We start from the raw sequence: 24,234 nt of genomic DNA, 5'->3' as shown, positions 1-24,234 counted from the left end.
GCTGTGGGCAGCCATATCTAGCATGACTATATATATACTAGAGTGGGAAAAGAGGCCTGGATGATGATGATGATGATGATGATGATGATGATATGTATATTATGAAATATGGCAGTGTGAAAGAGATTATTGACATTCCAGTAAAGGGCATTAGAAAAGTAACTGTGCTGTGTCAGATATTTCTGTAGCTACTGCATCCAGTCCTGACACACACACCTTGCCCTGCCATACCACACTCTGCCACATCTTTCATTATCACATTTCAAAAGCACCCTCACTACCATACCTCCCTTAGATCTTTCAGCCCCGCCACACACTGTAACAAAACGTACTATCACCACACCATATACTACCACACCACTCACTGCAACATTATATGCTGCCACAACATACTTTACCACATTACACAATGCCACACTTCACATATGGTATATCTCCTAGTCACACCTCCCATCTCCTGCAGCACTGAGATTTTTAACACCCTGCGGAAGAAGAGGACTTTCACTGTTAGCTTGTCACTTAAGCAGGAAGATGAGCTGATAACCCATAGTAATAGATGACAGAAGGTCAATGACTTTCATACAGCAGATGTATTGAGCTGAATATCTTCTTTACAAGAGTCATACTGAAAAAAGGATATAGGGTTAGAAAGGTGATGACAATAATAGTAACAATAATATTGACATTTGCATAAAAACCTGTAGTGAGTGCCTTGACCTTAGTATGAATGTAGCACAGTTTCCTAATGTATAGTTTATTATGTGATTCATCTTGGATGAGAGAGATATTTGCTTTGGGTAAAATTCTCTGACATTAGCCAGAGTAAAAATATATGTTTTTTTCTCATTCATTCATCATCTAATCCTATGTTTCCCCCATGAGGAGCAATCTCATGTCCTCTGCATTAATTATACACGTTAACAGTATTTTAAATTTATGTGCAAATGGCCTTATGCAGCTGGACCATATAAAGACTGGTCACATGCAGATTGAAAACAGACATAAAACCAAAAATGATAATTTTGTATGATTAAAGGAATCATTTGTACTACACAAAATTTAAACTAGTCTCTCTACTGTAAGTATATATTCAGTGTATCTCCTTCTGTCTCCTGTCTTCAGGTGACTCTGCACCAAGTGACAAGCAAGATTGTTTCCTATACACCAGGAAACCATTTACTATGCTGGGCAATAACCATATAACCAATTTATGGTACCTGGTGGTGTAGTGGGTAATTCAGGCACTCCAATCGGACTGAGCCTGGGCAGGTTTATATCCAAAGGGTGGTTGGGGTTTATTGCTTACTTAATGCCACTCAGGGATAAATGAGACAGGCCACCCTCATCTTAATATCAAGACCAATTTGCCTAGCCCCGGGCCCCTGTACTTCTTATGGGGCAACACAGGATTAGATGATGAATGAAATGAATATCATTACTGTTGCTTGATGACAGCTTGCTTATTTTATGGTAGTACATATTTGCTTTGAGTCTAGGGAGCAGCACCCTGCATGTGCTTTGAATCTAGGGCTCAGAATACAAGCCATGGAAGACAATTTAAATGTGCCATTACTGTAGATGCATCACTCTTACTGGAAACACTCTTTTCCCTGTGTACTTTACTAGCATGGAGTTAGGTTCATTTTTTGCTATGGTTCTTCTACATGAGAAGATCCAGGCCTGCTGTGGATCTTACATGAACTGTTACAGTTACATTAGTGTGCCATGCAATTCTGTGATTCAGTGTAAGTTAATCGTAAGTTAATGTTTCGTGATTAAGGAAGTCATTATTTGGTGCAAGTATTTTACCCTGTCATTCTGCTGTGATGCCTACAGTTCTTGTAGATGCGCATCTGCTGGAACCTGAGTCTTTTGCATTAAGCCAGGGATTAATTGAAGAATAGTTAACAAAAACATTAATCCCTTAAGCACAATGGTAAATATTTTATTTGGTTTTTGCTGCCACCAGACAATTATATTAAGCTTTGCTGGAAAGACCCATTTGTAATAACAGGGTTAGGAACAGTCTCATTTTTGAATTCCTTTACATCCTGCTGTCTGTCCTTTGGCTAAATAGAATTTTCAGTAAATTACTAGTACATCACGAGATTGAAGAGATTAAACTCTGTAAAAGGGACTGAAATGAGGGGTCAAATTCTCCTGAGCATAAAAGACTACATCACACCTCTTCCATAGTGCTTAGTGTACATATTGCAGTATAATACTGTATTTGTTTGGATATTATTTGTATCATGTTAATATCAACATTATTTTTTTAATGTCCAGACATTTTTCAGCTGTGGAGATCAACTTCAAACTGGCAGGTTTATTCATTCATTCATTCATTATCTAATGCAGTGTTGCCCCATGAGGAGCACAGGAGACATGCCCATAATTAACCCCTTCAATACAATAGAGCTTTCCAGAGCTGAATACAACTGTATGAAGATAAAAATACAAGAAAAATACTTCACTTTCAAGGAGTTAAGTGTGAAATTAATTTTTTGTACAAGTTGCCTGTGAGCCTGGAAATAAAGGTCTTAATTAATTGTTTTAAAAATATACTTATTAATTGTTTAAAAAATATACTGATTTCTAAGTGCTTGTTAGTTTTCATCCCCCAGCATGTAGCATTAAGTACTGGGTGTAGATAAGAGTAAACTTATGGGTTTGAATAATGAAGTCACAGCTTGCAAAGTGAGGCTAGATGGTGAGAAAACGAAGACTGTGAGTGCATTCCAGTATTTATTGTGATGAGGATGGAAGTTTGAGGATGCATTGTTTGAAAAGATAAAGCAGGGTAGAGAGGTTGTTGGTTCATTGAAAGTGATTAGGAAAAGGGAAGGGCACTGAAGTAAACAAGTTGCTGCATGACTATTGTTCTCCCCACCCTGACATGGAAGTGAAGCTTGGACTGTGCTGGAAAGACAAGAATGAGCAGTGGATATTAGTTCCTAGAGAGTATGAAGAGAGACTAATGCAGGAAACATTGTGATGTTGCTATGATTAGAAGAGAAATGATGAGATGCTTTAGCCATGTGGAGAGGATAGAGAACAAGAGACTGAGTAAGAGTGAGTGAGGGGTTGAAAACCAAGGATGAGATGGAGTGGAGAGATAAATGAGTTGGGGATGTGAGTTGGAGGGAAGGCAACCAAGTGGCATAGGTTAGGGGAACATTGAGGCAATTGTTTATTGGTACCTCTTATGGAATTAAGGCGTCTAGCAGCAGACAGACAAGTAATGGACAGTAAACTGAGGTTTACATAATTTCAATATGAATGATGATACCTTCACACATTTAATATAATTTTGGAAAGGTGTGTAGTAGGCATATATGACTATGATGAAAATTTATTAAAATTATGATAACAGGTACACCATCGATCTTCCAATAACCAATGGTCCAACACCTTTAATCGGGCTAAAATCACGAGAGGGCATTTGAAACTCCCGCGACCGCCACGTTAATTTACTGGGCGGCCACTGGATGGCGTTGTGTGCGGCGCGCCATCGCTTAACTGATGTTTTAAAAGATCGATTTATGTTGATCTGAGAGACTGAATATTCATTGTTGTAAAGGTATACAGAGTACTTATACAACAAAGCAAGGTGGTGCGCCTTGCCACACGCCTCCTTAAGCAAATACAGTTTTATACAGTCAGTGGTTATATAAATTCGTGAGTGTAGCCACACGCCCTTGAGCAAATATTAGCTTTAGTATGTGCTATAAAATGTAAATGAATTTACAAGGTACATTACATACAGGAGTGAGAAGTATATAGTATCAGAGCAATACAGAAGTACAGCATGGCAGCATTTGCCACAGCCTGAGATGATGACATCGCACCTATAGATATCGCACCGCCCACCTTGGCACCGTCTAATCAGCTGGTCCTGTATGGGGTCGGTGAATGATAGCCAAAACCCAACACGACACCACTCTATCCCTGTCTCTCAATTTCCCTACTTTTCGTTATTTATTTATTTTATACAAGTCCTTCAGGGGTACACACTAGTGTTTTCTTGTACACTGGCTTGAGTGGTGTATTTGTTAGCGTCCACGGCTAGGTTGTGGAAGACGTAGGCTGTGCGGCTATGCTGTAAATATATAAGCAAAATATGTATGGTAATGAGTAACATAGTGACTGCTGCCGAGAAAAGGAAGACAGACTGAAGAACAGCAACTACTTGTTTGTGTAACTCTACCCTTAATATATGTGTATGCTCTGGAACTTTGGTACAAATTTAGGGATTTTATTCTCTCCTTGCACGAGCCCCTCCCCCCCCCCTGCATTCGGGTGTTAGTGGTGTTTCGCGTTCAACAAGATGGGGCAGTTTTTATAGAATGTATTGATCCCGGTCCGAAAGAAAAGGTAATGGAGATGTTGGAACCTCTTCCATCCATCACTGGTTAATCATCCATTGGTCCAAATAAAATTGTGGTCCCCTCACCTAAGCATATCGTGTGTGGTGAGTCTGTCATACCCACTGAGCTCTATTCAGTGGTCATACCTTCCCCCCTCCCCGCAATATACGTCCACTAGAACCGCTCAGATACAAGATAATGGATTTCGTCATTCGAGATGAGCCTCTTTAGCGTCCTATTAAGATTATAGTGTGCAGCCCGTAAAGTATTTCCAAAGCTAACGATACTGAATGGATTCCATATGCCAATTAGTGATTATGCTATTTATGACATTGTAAGGTGAGACAGGGTGTGACACAAAAGAAGAAAGCATACAATGAATGGATGAGAAACAGGGGCGTGGAAGAAGTTGAGAGGCGGAAGAGAGAGTTATATGTTGAAAGAGAGAGGTGAAAAGATTAGTAAGAGGGAGAAAGAAGAGAGTGGATGAGGAATTTGGAAGGTATTTGAGTGTAAAGTGGAGGGACTGTAAGAAAATGTTCTGGAAAGAGGTGAAAAGAGTAAGACAGGATGGAAGTGAAGTTAGCAGGGGAGTGAAAGATAAAAATGGTAGATTACTAGTGGAGAAGGGAGAAAAAGTGAGCAGATGGAGAGAACACTTTAAGGAATTGTTGAACATAGAGGATGGAAGTAATGCGAGTATAAGTGGCTGGGGAATGGCTGGGAGAAGGAGGGAGGTGAGAAGACAGGAAGAAATCAGTAGGATAGAAGCTGTGGAAGCAATGAAGAAAGTTAAATCGGGGAAAGCCCCAGGAATTGATGGAGTGTGTGGTGAAATGCTGAAGCATGGGGGAGAGATAGTAGTAGAATGGATGTGGAAGATGTGTAGATTGGCCTGGGAGGAAGGTAGAGTCCCGGAGGATTGGAAGTCAGGTATAATTATTCCCTTGTACAAAGGAAAAGGGGAAAAAGAAGTGTGTGGTAATCATAGGGGCATTTGTCTTCTTAGTATAATAGGAAAAGTGTATGGTAGGATACTTATTGACAGAGTTAGAGAAAGAACAGAGAAATTAGTTGGAGAAGAACAGGGAGACTTTAGGAAGGGAAGAGGTTGTGTAGATCAGATACTCATTCTTAGATCTTTAGTGGAAAAGTTTCTAGAGAAGGGAAAGAAGTTGTATGCGGTTTTCATGGATTTGGAGAAAGCATATGACAGGGTGGATAGACAAGGATTGTGGAAAGTGTTAAGAATATATGGAGTAGATGGGAAGTTGTTGAATGCTATGAAGAGTATGTACGATCGTGCGAAGGCTGCAGTGCGTGTGGATGGTGAACTAAGTGAATTTTTCTCTTTGAAAGTTGGGTTGAAACAGGGATGTGTCATGTCTCCATGGTTGTTCAATCTGTACATGGATGGAGTAATAAAAGAGGTACAAGGTAGGGTAGTGGATGTTGGAGTGGCCCCGTTGCGAGAGGATAGTGTTTGGAAACTCCCTGTACTGTTGTTTGCAGCTGATACTGTGTTGTTGAGTGAAGACGAAGGGGAGCTGCAAGGCTTGGTGGATGAGTTTGGGGGAGTGTGTAAGAAACGGAATCTAAAGGTGAATGCAGGGAAGAGTAAAGTGATGGTCTTTGAGAGAGGTGAAGTCAGTGAATGTACAGCGAGGTTGGATGGTGAGGAATTGGAAAATGTGAGTACGTTTAAGTACTTGGGTAGTGTGATGAGTAAGGATGGAGGTTTGGAGGGTGAAGTGCTTGAAAGGGTACAGCAGGGAAGAAAGGTTGCTGGTTCTTTGAAAGCAGTGATAAGAAACAGGGAAGTGAGCATGGAAGTGAAAAAGTTACTACATGACAGTATTGTGATACCAACTCTAACGTATGGAAGTGAAGCTTGGACGTTGTTGGAAGGACACAAGTCAAGAGTGAGAGCAGTGGAAATGAGTTATTTAAGAGAAGCCTGTGGAGTCACATGGAGAGACAGGCTGACGAATGAGGATATAAAGGAGCGTTGTGGTGTGGATGTGGATGTGATAGGAAGCGTTATGAGGAACACACTGAGGTGGTTTGGCCATGTGGAGAGGATGGAGGGTGAAAGACTGACGAAGAGAGTATATGTGAGTGAGGTGGAGGGGGGAAGAGGGAGGGAGAGGCCGAGGATGAGATGGAGGGATGGGGTGGAGAGGTATATGAGAGAGGGGGGTGTGAGTTGGGAGCAGAGCAGTGAAATGGCTGGGGACAGGGCGACTTGGAGGCGATTTGTTTGTGGCCACCCCAAACGGGATTGAGGCGTCTGGCAATATATAGATAGATAGATAATTACTACTAGGTAGGCTATATTTATGGAAAGGTGGGGAATTGTTCAGGGGGTCAGATTTTTTTTTTTTTTTTTTATGGAAAAGAAAGTAATTATTCAGTAGTATGGAAAAGGGGGCACGGTGGCTCAGTGGTAGAGCATCAAGCTCGTAATCGGGGGATTGCGAGTTCGAGCCTCGCCCGGGACTGCCGTGCCGGGAGTGGTAGCGCGCTCCTGTAACCTAGCGGGGCTATATGATCCAATACAGGGTCTAGCTCGGGGGAACGCCATTTCTCCCATTTTTCAGTAGTACGGAGTAATGGCAGACATCTGTAGAAAGCTATACGAATACCAGAATTCCATAAAAAGGAAAGTAATCTAACAACTAAGGCTGCAGCATGGAATAAGTAACCAAAAAATCAACTGTGTAAAGATGTGTAAATCGAATTCTATTATATGGAAGTGATCTACGCAAGTATGTAAGACTGTAATGTTAGAATACTTTAGTATGGAGAAATGATCTAGGCAACCACATAAGGCAATTCTACAGTAAAGGAGCGATCTAACATTTGGGTCTATAAACGTAACCAGAGGATACACACGTCTATGAATGAAGATAAGTATAGTCTATATAATATATTTATTAATGCAATTTACATAGATTATATTGGCCTACAAATTCCACTCTATTATAACATGAACTGACGGACACATCCAACTTCACCGTATGACGAGTAAACCCAACAAGCCTCATCCAGCTCAAAAGAACGATCAAGTCAAATGTTGAGCTCGGTACAGTGAGAACCACGAATCCCATGTGAAAACATTACCATTTATAGAAAGGAACAAAAAATATCCGAGGTATACCGTGTTCTCTGGGCTACAGAAACTTACAAAGTCCCTTTTATACACAAGTTATAACAGCTGGGAGGATTAGAGGTATGAAAATTCCTTTCTCCCTTTGATTAAAAAAAAGAAAAAGAAAAAGATCGAAATTAAAGTTTATCAATCTAAGACTGGTATATATCTATTAACAAGCTTACATAGAGAGATTTTGGGCTTCCCATTCCTTCCTGCAAAAATAAAATTAAGTTACAACAGAGAATCGCAAATTTGGAAGCTTCCTTCATGCCACCCCAGCCATGTAGGCTACCACGAATAATAATAACTGCAATGAAGTGAGCACAAGCTCATGGCATCTAGTATTTTCGTTGAGCGATGTAGACTGCCTGAATCATCCCCTTGCCCATCACTGCTAGGATTCCTTCTCGTTAGTGTATGGTTATGATTTTCCTGCTAAATAAAAGCGCCAGGTGTTAGCTCGAATACACAGTAGTATCAGAATCGTTCACGCATCATTGTTTCGCCGCAGATACTGGCAACAAATGCCGGATGCTATGATATTGTTCATGCAGTGAGAAGTGCCGTTGCAAAAACGTGCCAGTTTCTCCGTTATATTAAGAATTAAAAGTGTAGGCTATATGGTTATTGCTATAGGCTACTGTACATGTTTTACATTAATATAAGAATACAGAGACAAATTTAGCTGAGTGTGTCCATTTTCAGATAATTATTACAAAATGCTATTACACAGCTCGTATCATAATCGTACTGCAGTTAATACACAGTCCGGCAACGTATTTCCGAGGGGGCGTCTGTCAAACCCGGTGACGTCATCTTCAGTGTGGCGCCGGCCGGGAAGAGGAGAGGATGTCTGCGGTCGTGGTCTTCGCCGTCTTTCTCATCGTCTGTCTCATCTTCAAGTTCCTGAACGTCACCAGTCCACCTAGACCACCACGGCTATTATGTAGTGACTCCAAATTCCTTGAACTCATCCTCAAACACTGTCCGCAGCTCAACGAAACGTGAGTAAACCGAGTAATACAGGAGGGTACGGTATAAACTGAGCGAAGGGGTGGGTTTCCTCTCTCTCTCTCAAGCGGCACTCCTTTGCTGTACCATAATTACGTCACATATAACTTGCCACCCTACATCCATGTATTCCAAAGTGCAGTCTGTGTCTACCAACCATATGCTTATTTAAAAACCACTACATATAGGATCGGGATCGTGTGTCCTATATAATACCGAGTTTCAGCTTTCTCCGTCAGCAGTATTGAAAATTGTAATAATACCACTTCAGTTAAAGACCAAAAAGTGTATTGGAAATATATTCCATAAATAAGATGGTCTTTGTCTTTACCGTGTTAGATAGTGACATTTAAAGGTCATTGCTTGAGAGATGTAAAGTGTTTTTCCCCTGTTCGTTATTACTAATCCTTCCCAAAGTTTAGCATACTGAAAAATGCTAAGATATAAAATTCTTTGAGTATTTCCACGGTGATATTCTAATACTTATACCGGGATGCTGAATGTGAAGGATCAAGGGAAAACGGGCTCCCAGCATCCCGCCCCAAGATGCTTTTGTGCACAGTAGGACATTGATCTTCGGCGGCCCAGTTTGTGTCCTTACCCCAAACAACGCCCTCCCGAACCAAAATTCTACTCATCAACTACTGTTATTATTTACCGGCATAATTTCCATTCCCAATAGTTTTGGAGGTAGATATTAACAATGAAGGTAGCGTCGGTGAGATATAGCTGCTGGTAATAGTGTCTTCAACCAGTATTATCAAACAGTGAGAGCTGTCCTTCCACAGATGAAGAAAGTAGTTTATTAATAGCAAAATAAATTGTAAGAATACGTCCCTAAATCCAACAATCGCAACCTCTCCGGTCAGTATCAGTAGCTTTTCCGTGTATGTTGTACTTGATGTTATATGGGTAACTTGAGCAACCATATTTATCCCCTAATCATCCAGTAGTATCCTTTTTAGCCAACAGTCTCAAAATAATAATAATAATAATAATAATAATAATGGACTTCAAGCAATAAGCATGCAAGCCTTCTCGGCATTAAAGTCGAAACCATTCTTGTGAAAGATATTGACCGGTGTTATGAATGTATGTCGACATGTGCAAATCTCCAATCAGCATTTTGCATCCCATCGATAAACATCATGTACCGGTATACCTTCAACCAACATTATGCATAACTCCAACCAACATTATGCATAACTCCAACCAACATTATGCATACCTTCAACCAACATTATGCATATCTTCAACCAACATTATGCATACCTTCAACCAACATTATGCATACCTTCAAACAACATTATGCATACCCTCAACCAACATTATGCATGCCTTCAACCAACATTATGCATGCCTTCAACCAACATTATGCATGCCTTCAACCAACATTATGCATGCCTTCAACCAACATTATGCATGCCTTCAACCAACATTATGCATGCCTTCAACCAACATTATGCATGCCTTCAACCAACATTATGCATGCCTTCAACCAACATTATGCATGCCTTCAACCAACATTATGCATACCTTCAAACAACATTATGCATACCCTCAACCAACATTATGCATACCCTCAACCAACATTATGCATGCCTTCAACCAACATTATGCATGCCTTCAACCAACATTATGCATGCCTTCAACCAACATTATGCATGCCTTCAACCAATATTATGCATGCCTTCAACCAATATTATGCATGCCTTCATCCAACATTATGCATACCTTCATCCAACATTATGCATACCTTCATCCAACATTATGCATACCTTCAACCAACATTATGCATACCTTCAACCAGCATTATGCATACCTTCAAACAACATTATGCATACCTTCAACCAGCATTATACATACTTTCAACCAACATTATGCATACTTTCAGCTAACATGCATACTTTCAGTCAACATTATGCATGCATACTTTCAGTCAACATTATGCATGCGTACCTTCAACCAACATTATGCTACCTTAAACCAGCATTATGCACACCTTCAAAATTATTAGCTATCTCTTTTATCCATAATTTCTTTTAGCCTGCCCACCATTTTATCTCACCATTAAGCATATTGTCAGTCAGCGCTATAGTCTACATACTGGTATCTTTAAGGTAACATTGCACACACTAACCAGCACGAAAGCTTGCAATCATTATGCAAGCCTTCTTTCAACATATGCAAACCTTCAGACAGCGTTAATTACCCTTTTTAGTGGTTGTGATGCTGTTGCAAGTTTTATTCGTGCTAACAGCAATTTATTTTACACCACCGGGTTATTTATCTTTATTTATTTATATTTTTAAGGTGAACTACATCCATCGTTACTGACTCCTTCACCCTTTCACTCTGATGACGTTTATTTTTTCTGCTTGTCGATTGATATTTAACGCATACGAGATTTTCCGAACTGCTGTCTTTAACCCGTTCCCTACTGGATTAGATTCCTTATGTCATTATTCATGTTGGTTAATGAAGCTCCCTAGCACGTCTTCCATTGCAGTTTATTTTCCGGTACGACTGCTTATTGCCAACTTCTATGTTATTTATTGTTGAAAATGATGGTATTAGAATAATTTAAATGACATAAGAGCATAGTAAGGAGTAATAAGTAGAATAATTCACATAGGAAAAGGTATTTGGGAGCTTCTTTAACCGACGGGAATACGGGCCTTTGTCGCTATATATCGTGTGCATGTGGCAACTGGCAAGAATTTTAGTCATCGTATTAACGGATAATGAGTCACTGTCTTAGTTCTTGGAAGGTTAATGGAATTGCTTCAAACTTCTTCACAACAAAGGCTGAGATGAATAAAATCGTCTGAAGCTCTCTTCATCAATCGTTTGAAGGTACTAGATAAAAAAAATAATCGTACTGAATGGATTCGTCCTTTAGGCCCTTTCCATCTGCTGACATTATTCTTTTTCTTTATTTTTACATTCTTATCCAGACGATTTTATTGAGCCTTAGGGAAACAATGTAGTGAAGGTTAGTTAAGCCTGTATCTAATCCCTTCAGCTTAGAAAGTACTCAAGCTTAGTAAAATCGTCAGAAAATTGCAAGAATAAAATTGAGAATGCTCAGTGGGTTAGCAAACATTACACACCTTTACGTGCGTTCTCAGTACAGGTGTGTCTGCGTTGTTAAATAGTCCTTTGATGGCTAGATTGAAGGATAAAGGTGTGTCCATGATCTGGGGAATGTTAAAGCTGCCTTGTGGTCGAGAGAGAGAGAGAGAGAGAGAGAGTTTTGTTTGTGACCTGAGTTTAAATGTCATCGGGAGCTCCTGGGATCGCGGCAACACTTAATAATGCGCGCGCGCACACACACACACACACACACACACACACACACACACACACACACACACACACACACACACACCGGAAGTCACTCGAACCAGCTTACCCCCCCTTGTATGAGTTTTCTTTGTGTAATGTATACTCTGCACATTTAGGTTACACGCCTTTTAAGCAGCTTTTTTATAATTAGAAGGTACCGTAGCTTAGTTCGTTATGTATTTAGACTAACTTCGCCTACCTTATATAAGTGGCTCTGTATTTGTCTATCAGTCACCAGTCAGCATCAGGTATCAATTATCAGCCAATTTTCACCAACTCCATCGCTGTTAAATCTTTCCAGGATTGAAAGAAATTGACAGGAGTTGGTAAGAATAAAGATTCGTCATTGTTTTGATGAGGGCGAATTAGTAAAGCGGAAATACTAGGGAGCCTCCTAAAGCCACGAGCATACGATCCAATAAGGTTTGTTCATGACCTTATACTATAGTGGCTTTATTTTCGTTTTTTGCTACATTCTCTCTCTCTCTCTCTCTCTCTCTCTCTCTCTCTCTCTCTCTCTCTCTCTCTCTCTCTCTCTCTCTCTCTCAGGGTTATTCTGAAAGGGTTAAGCCTATTCTTGCATTCCACTCCAACTTTCTCTCTCAGGGTTATTCTGAAAGGGTTAAGCCTATTCTTGCATTCCACTGCAATCTGGTGTGTGTGTGTGTGTGTGTGTGTGTGTGTGTGTGTGTGTGTGTACTGGATGTCTGCTTTACTTATTCCTACTTATTACATCCTAGTTAGTTTATCTACCTCATGACCAGTTGCATTCTTTAATTACATTCAGATTTTCCTCATGACATGACCGTATGTATAACCCAGTTTAATCCAGGCTTATCTTTAGTCCATCACAACGTTCCATGTTACGGTTTGTTTAGCTTATTATGGCGCAGCTGCAGTTATATAAATTCAACCCATTTTTTTTGTTAACAAACTTAGGTGCGGATTATTAGACTAAGTTACGCCTCTCATCAGCCTTATCTTTGCTAGAATAATCCTTCAGTAAACCCAATCACCTCTTCAATTTTATCCTGGTTTAGCTTCAGACCTTAATTCTCGCACAAGGACTTTTTTTTTTTTTCTTTTACGTTGCGGTTAATCTGTCATCTTCACAGTTTCTCTTGCCTTAGGTCCCTTCCATCATTATTTTCCAGGCAGCTTTATAACTTTAGGTCATCTACGTGTGTTTATCATCAGCTTTTCATTCTTATTCTTGCTTCGGTGCTCTTCATGCCATCCTAACTATTCTTATTTTTATTAGCAGTTCTTCAACCCATTCCGGTCAACAGCTGTAGTTCTTAATTCTGTTGTAGTTAGCTTTATAGATTTGTCTCGGTTGCAGTTTTCATCCCGTTCCAGAATAATTCCAGTCAACCTGTTCAACTTTGTATTGGTTTATCTACATCCTTTCATACTCTACCAGTTTGCTTTCATATATATATTCTGTGTCCTTAGTATTATGCCAAATTGCTATCTAGAGTGAAGACTTTATTTGCATTTCATTATAGCCAATATTTACTTCTCGTATAGCTTGTATTTACTTCTCATTTCGGCGCGACATAGCTGCTGCCCTTCATAATAATTTGCCTTTCACATGCACATTTACATATTATTTTTGGTATAAGATTATTTTGTCATCGATGTTGGCTGTGTACCGTAAATATGTAAATGTTAACCTTAAAAGAGAGCTTAGTAAAGGCATATAGACGATACCGTATACAATTTTACATATACCTGTTTACAGCTGGATTACATACCCTTTTCCTTTAGCACTTTTTCCGGTGTTACCCCTACCGTTTACTTAGAGCTTTTCGTTGCCCTAACTAGCTTAGCATAGTCTGTTACCCCCTTCAAGTAAATAGCTGTTGCCTAACCTGTAGTATTTATCATATGGGTAATGAAATATACCATGTGGCAGTTTTCAGGATAATTTCAGAGGGCAGTTTAAGTTTATGATTTATTTGCAACGATTTCTCTCTCTCTCTCTCTCTCTCTCTCTCTCTCTCTCTCTCTCTCTCTCTCTCTCTCTCTCTCTCTCTCCTGTGTCACCCAACTTTTGTTTCAGACCCGGAAGTCATATTTCGAGAGCGAAGAGGAAGTGTGAGAGGTTTGAAGGAGAGAGAGAGAGGGACAGGGGTGAGATAGCGACATTGTATTTAAAGTTTAATCATGCCATGTAGAATTATGGAATTAGGACAAAAACAAAAAGGGGAGAGAGATGGGGGATAGATAATTGCTAAATTTTAGATCACTATCAGTAGCGGAGAGAGAGAGAGAGAGAGATGAGGATGCTGTAGAAGTGGATCGATAGACAGATGGTCGGTAAGGTTATTGGTTTTCTCTCTCTCTCTCTCTCTCTCTCTCTCTCTCTCTCTCTCTCTCTCTCTCTGCGCGCGCGCTAACACTGACTGACTGACACACACACACACACACACACACACACACACACACACACACACACACACACACACACACACACACACACACCGTATATACATTCTTGCATGCATGACGTACGCGCACACAACCCCACCACGCACACATTCCACTATCCCCCCCCCCACCACCACACATAAGCACAAGTGTTATTACGACGTCATGATAGCCTGTTATTGGTGGATTCTGCATGGAGATGGTGGTAGATGGTGGTAGGTAAGGATGATAGTAGTTGTGGTAGATGGTGGTAGGTGAGGATGATAGTAGTTGTGATGGTGGTGGTAGGTGCGGATGATGATGGTAGGTGAGGATGATAGTACTGTCGTTGTGGTTATGGTGGTAGGTGAGGATGGTAGTAGTTGTGGATGATGGTGGTAGGTGAGGATGGTAGTAGTTGTGGATGATGGTGGTAGGTGAGGATGGTAGTAGTTGTGGTAGATGGTGGTAGGTGAGGATGGTAGTAGCCACAGTGGTGTAGGTAGATAAGGATGATGGTGATTATGGCGTTGGTGGAAGTTATGGTGTTATGGTAGGCCTAGGTGTGGTAGCTCTGATGGTGGTAGGTGTGATGGTGGTGGTTGTTATGCAGTGAAATTTTCCCTCCGTTGATTTTGCTTCGGTCTTTGTTCGTGATACCTAAAAATTTATAATGGGTTTCCTTTGAGACTTTTCTGTGAGATACGGTGCCGCTCTCTCTCTCTCTCTCTCTCTCTCTCTCTCTCTCTCTCTCTCTCTCTCTCTCTCTCTCTCTCTCTCTCTCAGTGGATATTGATCTAAAGGCAAATATATCCTCGTTCTCGTTTCTCTCGGTAATGTGTGTGTGTGTGTGTGTGTGTGTGTGTGTGTGTGTGTGTGTGTGTGTGTGTGTGTGTACAAGTGTTCCATATCAGATCTGTACAATAGGTATGGAGAGAGAGAGAGAGAGAGAGAGAGAGAGAGAGAGTGAGTCTAAACTTAGGAAGGGCACCAGTACCGCATTTCAATACTGTGATAGGGCCGGCTATTTTCCCCAACCTCTTCTTTTAGGGGTCGATTTTCTATTATTTTTCAGTCATTTTACCTCCATTTTCCACCTGTTTTTCACCATTTTCTAATTACTCACCTTTTTTTTTTTTTTTTAACCTGTTTCTTTTCCTTAATTCTTTCCTGTATAATTTGTTCCACTTTTATGGCCATTTTATTTTTTCCTAGCCTTTTTTCCCAAGCATCTTTCACCCTCCTTTTTCTTGTTTCTTCTCTGCCTTTTTTAGCCTTTATCTCATTGTCCCTTATTATTATTATTATTATCATTATTATTAACTTTCTCTTACCCTTCTTTTCGAGTGGGGGTCTTTTTCCCTTTCACCTCGCTATTGTCGCCTTTTTTTTCTTCCAGTCTATATCCCTCTATGCCCTGCTTTTTTTTACCCATTTCTTTTTGCAACCCCTCTGTTTTTTCTTATTCTTTTTTTTTTTTTCTTTAGGCCACATACTTAATTTCTGTATACTTTAATTATGTAAACGATGTTGTCTGTTCTAGTCTATCTCTGTCTGTGCCACTCCTTGTAGCCTATTATTTCTGTGTATATCTAGGCCGCCTGTCTTTCATATTTCTCTCTCTCTCTCTCTCTCTCTCTCTCTCTCTCTCTCTCTCTCTCTCTCTCTCTCTCTCCCTGACTCATAATTGCGCCAAATGAGGATCTCGTGCTGGTAATGTTGATGATTAGGAGAATGCCTAATAATTAGAATGAATAATGGTGATATGGCGGTCATGTTCTTCGTGATGATGGTGGTGAAGGGAGGAATGGTGATGGTGGTGGTTGAGAAGTTGAATACAGTGATGGTGAAGGAGCGATGGTGGTGGTAGTGGTGATGATGGTAGTGATCATGGTAGTGGTGGTATTGGTGGTGAGTAATAATGATCTTAGAGAATGACATTGAAAGGTTGCTGCTGCTGATGATGATAGTGAGGGAGCGATGGTAGTGGTGATGTTGGTGGTGGTGATAGTTCTGTTTGTGATGATAATAGCTTGGTGTATAGTGTTAGTAGAGAATGATAGTGATAGTCCATGATGTTGATGGTGGTGGTGGTGGTGGTGGTGGTGGTTTGGAGTAATTGTCTAGAGATACTAATAGTATTTGATAATGATGATGACGATGATAGTGATAGTGTTTTTAGGTAAATAATGAAGGTGATGATAATAAGAGATATTGTATGTCGACTGTGATGATGGTAATGATTGTGATGAAATGTTGGAATGATGGTAGTATTTCTGGCTAGTGTTGAGAGAGAGAGAGAGAGCAAAACATGACCCTATCCAGTGGGGATCAAAGTGAAGGTCACTCCTATTATACCGTACCTTATGAGAGAGAGAGAGAGAGAGAGAGAGAGAGAGTCATGTAATAGGTACCATATCTAGGGAAGTAATAGACAGGGTATGTTTTTTTTAGAGTTAGATATTTGATAAGAGATGGGATGATAAGAGGGGTCATAGCATTATTATTTTTTATCTTTTATCTTATCAGTAGGGCAAGGGTCAAGAAGACAGGATATAATTGAAGGGTTGAAAGGGCGAAGCGTTGCATTATCTCTACATCTTGGGGTGCGAGAGAGAGAGAGAGAGAGAGAGAGAGATTTCAGCTATGGGGATAAAAAAAGGCTACCTCTTTTGTTAAAGGAGATAGGGGAAGTTGCCTAGTATTAGTGTGAGAGGATAGGCAGGGTGTGGGTGAGGCATGGTGAAGGGTGAGGTAGGGAATGGGTGAGGGGTAGGCAGGCGATGGGTGGGGGTGAGGCAAAGAATGGGTGAGGGTGAGGCAGGGGTTGGGTGGGTGGTGAGGCAGGGATGTAATGACTTTTTTTTTTCTTTGCGTCATAGTCTGTATATACATCGTTATAAACTGGCAGAGTCCGAACATGTGCAAGCTTAGGAAAGGACCCCTGCGAGCGGGGGCTGAATCGGTAGAGAGGCGGTCTGCAGTCTTGATGGACCCAGGTTCGAATCCCGGCTGGGGCAGGGAACAGTTTAAGGATTTGAATTTCATAAAAGCAGACTTTCCTGATCTACCAGATAACCCGCCGACATGTCATAAAAGTACCCCCGCTAATACCAATACACCAGTCCTGTATGAGACAGCCCTAGCATGTATTCAATATGGACGGTGGGTGTTAGCGCCGAAGTGGTGACATGTAGAGAGGTGTATGGTATGTAGGAGAACTACTGGGCTTTGAGAGCAGGCTGTGAAGCCTATGCCCAGAAGTCGGACACATAAAAAAAAAAAAAAAAAAAAAAACTAGTTTTGAAGATTGAATGGTGTGGGAAGGAAGGGAGGAATAGCGGAGTAGGGCGGCGTGGGAAAGGAGGGGGGTGCGTTGGTAGGTAGGTATAAAAGGATGGTAGTGGTATGGAGTGAGTGGGAGGGAAGTTAGTTGGTAGGTAGGTAGGTAAGTATGGTAGGTAGGAAGAAATGTGAGAAGGAAAGAGGATGGGACTTTGGGAGGAAGTATGGAGGGTTGGTAGGTAGACTGCAGAGGACAAAGGGAGAAAGGATTGGTTGGTAGCTAAGTCCCGTAGATAAGAAGGACAGAAGGAAAGAGAGAGAGAGAGAGAGAGGTGGTAGAAAGGTAAGCCAGGTAGATAAGGAAGGAGTGCAGGTAAGGCTATAAAGGGTCCGGTATGAGTGGCGTGGCGTGAAAGAGCAGGTATCGATCACTCTACTTACCTTGCCGAAACTTCCAGAGTGAAATTGGACATCCACGTCATCCTGTATTTGGCTGTCCAACAGGTAGAGGGATAGACAGACGGAGAGATGTAGATATGGATAGATAGGTAAAGATACAGATAGTTGGGTAGTTACCGTAGATAGTGATAGATTGATAGGCAGACGGGTGGATAGGTAGGGTGAAAGGGAAGGAGGGGGAAGGTAGGTGAGTGGGAACAGAAGGTTGTGAAGGATGGTGTGAAGGCTTGTAAGTAAACAGCTGTAATGAATGAGATGAAGGAAAGAAGGAAGGAGGAAAGGAAGAAGGTTGGTAGGTAAGTAGGAAGGAAGGATGGGAGGAAGAAAGGAAGGTTGGAAGAAAGGAAGGAAGAGGGAGGGAGGGTTTGTAGAATGGTAGGTAATATACGAAGAAAGGAATGAGGGAAGGTAGGTACGATTAAATGAAGGAAGGGGAGTAAGTAGGAATAAATAAGGAAGGAAAAAAAGGAATATTGAAGGTATAAAAATGAAGGAAAGTGAATAAAGAAAGGAGTAAAGGTAGGGAGGCACGTAGGTAGGTATAAAGAGGAGAGTGTAAGTAGTCTAGCGTGAAAAACAGCTATCGATCACTCTTCTTACCAGCCGGAACACTCTTGACTGACACCGGACTTAAGGAGATAGGAAAGAGGGGGAGTTGGTAGGTAAAGGAAAGATGGAAGGAAGGTGGGAGAAAAGATTGATGGTAAGAAGCAGGAGAGAAAGGAAAGATGGATGGGAGAGAGGAAGAAAAGAATGGTAGGTATAAAGGCAGAAAGGAATGGTAGGAGGGAAAAAGGAAGAGAAGAAAGGTAGTAAAAAAAAGGAAAAGGAAAGGAAGGGAGGAAGCAAAGGAAAAGAAGGGAAGGTTGGTGGATTCAAAGAAAAGAGAGGTGGCAGAAAGGAAAGTAGATATGTAGGATAAAGGACGGTAAGTAGGTAGGTAAGTAGGTAGGTAGGTACAATTAGGTGTTAGTAGTATTGCGTGTAAGAGCCAGCTATCGATCACTCTCTTTACTAACAGGAACTCTCGCATTTGACAGACGGACATCTTTCCTTTTATATTTGGCCGCTCGACAGGTAGGCAGCCAGATAGTGATAATAGGTGAAAAGATTGATTGATAGAATGGTTGATGGAAAGGGAGAGGGAGGGCTGAAGGTAGGTAAGTAACTGAGAGAGAGAGAGGGAGGGAGGGAGGGAGGGAGGGAGAGAGAGAGAGAGAGAGAGAGAGAGAGAGAGAGGAAGGGAACAGAATGAGAGGGAGGGTGGAGAGAGGGATAAAGGAAAGGAAGCAGAAGGAAAGGCTGGATGGATGGAAGGAAGGAAATAAGGAAGGACAGGAGGGAAGTGGACGGAGGAGAAAGGAAGAGAGGAGAAAATGGAAGTTAACAGAAATGAAATAATTGGAGTAAGGCACCAAGGAAGAAGGAAGGGACGAGGGAAAGGAAGGAAGGAAGGAAAGCAGAAGGGAACAGTGGAATAAAAGGAAGGAAGGAAGGCAAGAGGGGAGGAGGGAGTGCAAGGAAGGAAACTGGAGGAAATGAAAAGAGCGGAGATCTAAGTAAAAGAAAGGTATGATGAAACAGAGGCAAAAGAAGCAAGATCAAAGTAAAAGAGAGGAATGGTGTGGCAGAGGCAAGAGAGCAAGAGACAGGGAGCACAGGGAGGAAGGAATGTAGTGGAGGTTCACTGTTTACACCTTTTCATGGTAACACTCGCCCACGCACACACACACACACACACACACACACACACACACACACACACACACACACACACACACACACACACACACACACACACACACACACACACGAGAGAGAGAGAGTCATACTGCTGCTGCTTAAATTAACCTTCTCTCTCTCTCTCTCTCTCTCTCTCTCTCTCTCTCTCTCTCTCTCTCTCTCTCCAAAGAAAACAGGTGAAAGTGACGATTCACACCGTCCTATCATTACCACCCCTTCAATTACAAGCTATCTGTGTGACCTTTGTCCTAGAGATAAAAAAACAAATAGGAAGGCTAAAGTTGTTATTTCTTATCGTCTATCTTTCCCACCGTTTGCACTTCATTGTAACCTTTGCCTGATACGAAGAAAGCTTAGGAAAACTACGTATTTCTCTCTCTCTCTCTCTCTCTCTCATATCTCTGTCCATACCTATAAAATTGCCGTATATATTGCCTCATCTATTTGCATATCGCGAGCCCCTTTCATGATAAGGACTGATAAAAATGTAGCCTTTATCCCTGACCCCTTGTGGATAGTGTCATGTTCTGATCATTCGTAAACAATGTAGAAAAAAACTTCTCATCGCTCGCTCTGTCTCTGTTGGTGTCTCAGAAAATCCCTTGAGCACTACCCTAATCGCTTACCATTCTGTGTGTGTGTGTGTGTGTGTGTGTGTGTGTGTGTGTGTGTGTGTGTGTGTGTGTGTGTGTGTGTGTGTGTATTTATTTTTATTTTTTGCTGACCTTTTTGTCATTCCATACACATGCTTGTAGTGACGTTATGAATATCCTTGATGTCTATATTCCTCCCATCACCACTCTTCATTCTATTTCTATTTTGTATTTATCCACATTGTGTCAGTTCATATGAGATCTGCTTAAGGACCAGACTTTCTTTGTGGAGGGAGAGTGATAGCCTGAGTTAACCTGTCCACATGCTGGCCAAATACGAATTGGGAAGGGATGTCTATAGTGAGAACGGTGCATGTACAGACAGATGAAGTGTTTTATTGGCAACGTTTGTGTGTCAAGGCCTGCGTTCGTCATCAGTAGAACCGGCAGTGTATAAATATATGCAAGGGTAGCAGTAGTAGTAGTAGTAGTTGCAACCCCAGGCTTATCTGAAAGTGAACGCTGTGGACTGGAGGCTAGAGCTGCCCTCCATCATTTTCCTGTCGGAGGGATAGGGAAAGGAATGAGGAAAGTTTGTATAGCCGGACAGCTCTTCCTCCCAGTTATATTGATGCCACCACATGAAGGCGCCCCTCTCCAACACCTGTACAAGGACACACTACCAACACCCACCTAAACCCCATCAATCCGGTGACGTATTTTCCATTTTATTCTAGTTATTTACAGACGACCTTATTAAACTCTAGAAAGGTCTCGTACTGAAGGGTTAATGAAGGCTCAATTTAGTCCCTTCAGTTAGAAAAAAAAAAAAAGTAAAATCTTATACACAGCAGGAATATACCGAATGTAAAATACGTGATCGGTTTAAAGAGGTTAAATGTCTGTCTTGGTTAGTTTTCGAACCCCAGATTTTAAGCAGATTGAGAGGCGAACACGGTATCACTGATCCACCTTCCCTTCCTGGATTCATCCATCCATCTATAAATACAGACTGACGCATATAATGACGTTTTGTTGGCTGTCCCCTTCACGTGCCATACTTTCTTCTGCCACCATGCCTGCTTTTCTTGTATCTGCAATTACTATTTGTCTACCCCTATCCGTCCGTCTATCCATCCACCCATCTGTCTATAAATACTTTACTCGCTTATAGTGGTTATGTTTTTAGTTATACCCTTTACGTCCCATATTTCCTCCCACCACCATGTTTGCTTTTCTTTGTATCCATCGTGCCTTCGTCTATCCATCCATCCATCTGTTCATCCATCCGTCCATCCATTTATCTATCTATAATTACATACTGACGCAGGGACGTTATGTTATTGACTACACCCATCATCCCCGTATTTCCTTCTTCCCCCATAGGCCTACCTGCTCCTCCCTTTACATCGTCTTATATTTTTGTACTTATCTAGCCTATCTGTTGATACATACAGGTACTGGATGCACCTTTCCATATCAGCATTCCATCTTCTGTGGGTGGTGGTGGTGGTGATGATGATAAATGATGTTTGTCCCCTTTGTTCATTTGTGTGTGTGTGTGTGTGTGTGTGTGTGTGTGTGTGTGTGTGTGTAAGTATATGGTATGCAAATGTTTGTTGTGAAGCTGGAGGTGTTGCATGTACAATCTCCTTAACATACCGTATCATATTACTCCACCACTACCACCACCAGCAGCTGTGTACACCACCTGCCACACATACTTCACTTCAGCTCTGTGTGTCTTCCTGTCTCTCTGTATAAAAAACTAAAGCTATCAGTAGGAGTATGGTTGAGAATGTTGAATGTACTTGTATACCTTTCATGTACCCTCATTATAATTTTACTTACCCCTTTTCGTATGTTCCCTGCCAGTATTATCTCTGTCTAGCAAACCATATCCGCCTGTCTGTTTTTGTCTGTCTGTCCACTTGTTTGTCAGTCTATCATATATCCATACCATATCTGTATCTACCACACTATATCTTCATGTCTTTTTATCAGTCTCGCTCTGTGTCTGTCCACTTATCTATCAGTGTATCGGTCAACGAGTATCATTCCATCCATCCATCCATCTATTCATCCATCCATCTGGGAATAGACTTGGCCCATTTATCTGTAGTGACTCTAAATGTTGCTGGCATCCCATCTGTTGTCTTCTTGCTTTATATCTGTTTATATCTATCACTGTCTGTCTGTCCATGTATCAAGTTACATAAGACAAGCAGCCCTTCTTCGTTTTCTCACCTGCCACCTCCATTATATAATACTTGATCTTTTCACTCGCCCCTTTGATTGGACAGGTTGCATAATCTCTCTCTCTCTCTCTCTCTCTCTCTCTCTCTCTCTCTCTCTCTCTCTCTCTCTCTCTCTCTCATTTTCTAGTTCCTGATATTTTTTTTTCTCTCTCTCTCTCTCTCTCTCTCTCTCTCTCTCTCTCTCTCTCTCTCTCATTTTCTAGTTCCTGATATTTTTTTTTCCAACCTGTCACCTCTTCCCCTCTTTCCAGCATACCCTTTGCACCTTTTCAATCTCTCCCTCCAGTTCTGTCACCCCACCTCCTCCTCCTCTCCCGTCCTCTCCACATCTTCCTTCTCTCCTCATCCTTGGCTTTCTCCTCCCTGTCCTATCCCCTCCCCCCTCTTACCTCACATCCTTCAATTCTTAACTTACCTTTTTATTCTTCTGTCTCCTTCCTCACTCACCTCGCTTTCTTTCCCTGTTCCTCTCCCCTTGGCTATTCACTTTTTTTTCTCCCTCTCCTCTTTTCTTCCCATCCTTTCCTCTCCTACATTCTCCACTACCCTTTTCCTTCTCTCCCTCTCTCCATTCCCTCTTACCTCCCTCTGTCCCCCTCACACACCTCTCTCCTTCCTTCTCATACCCCTCCCTCATAACTCACTCTATAATCTCCCATATTTTCCTTGCCAGTTAACGGAGCACGTGGAAGTCTTGAATGATGAATGATGGTGTGATTCATTTCCGCTCGGTAGCTGTTCAGTCAGTAGTTTCCTGTTTTTTTCTTTTTTTCCTGTTTCTAGATCCTCCTCTTTTATAAGAATATTATGCCATTATTATTATTATTATTATTATTATTGTTGTTGTTATACATTCCTCTCTCCCTCCCAGTTCCTTTTTTGTCCTTTTGTCCGTATTCATCACTCCACTGTTTACTGAGGGAGAGAGAGAGAGACAGGACATGGTTTACATTATATAACCTTCCTTGACCTCTACATAGTACTAGCATAGGAACACAGAGATCACACGTGGAGTCCCATGTTAGTACTCTCTCTCTCTAGCATTGTAAACTGCATGGGCTCTCGTGTGTGTGTGTGTGTGTGTGTGTGTGTGTGTGTGTAAACTGGTGTATGCATGCATGTGCGTCATCCGTCTGACACCTCTTTTGCACATGACAGTCATGTGCACGGTAGCCTCCTCCCAACATTAATGCAAACACACGCACGCAGCTTAATATTACATGAGAACTCTTTATTAATAGGCTTTGCACACACACACACACACACACACACACACACACACACACACACACACACACTCGTAGGTGCATGAACATAGCCTTCATTCTATATATTGCATTCTAAATAAGTCGTATAACGTGGCATACAAATTTCAAATATATCACACATACCATACTTTTACCATATGAATGTATAAATAGCATTTCTGTTTACCAATCTTTCTCATTTTCTACCCTACGCCAGATAATATCCCTCTCACATTCATTTTGTTTTCACTGACTCGTCAAATTTTTCATATAATTTAAACATTTTCCATCCCCACATCCGTCAGAGAAATATCAGCGAACTTTGATCGTGATAGTACAATGGGAGAAGGGATTAAG

At 41.3% G+C, this 24,234-nt stretch overlaps 1 protein-coding gene across 1 annotated transcript in view; it reads left to right on the top strand.

The window, feature by feature from the left end:
- The first annotated feature begins 8,369 nt into the window (after positions 1–8,369).
- Hydr2 (abhydrolase domain-containing protein 2) overlaps positions 8,370–24,234 on the top strand; it is a 39,200-nt gene continuing 23,335 nt past the window's right edge. Inside the window, exon 1 of the mRNA XM_080283531.1 lies at positions 8,370–8,525. Within this exon, the coding sequence (XP_080139657.1) occupies positions 8,371–8,525 (155 nt within the window). The 5' untranslated portion in view covers position 8,370. The remainder of the gene's footprint in view (positions 8,526–24,234) is intronic.

The sequence above is a fragment of the Coenobita brevimanus genome, chromosome 97, assembly GCF_032717465.1.
Source record: "Coenobita brevimanus isolate Jiangsu-jjx chromosome 97, ASM3271746v2, whole genome shotgun sequence".
Taxonomy (NCBI): Eukaryota; Metazoa; Arthropoda; class Malacostraca; order Decapoda; family Coenobitidae; genus Coenobita; species Coenobita brevimanus.
Note: the sequence above shows the minus strand (reverse complement) of the source record. Positions and strands in the feature narration are given on the sequence as shown.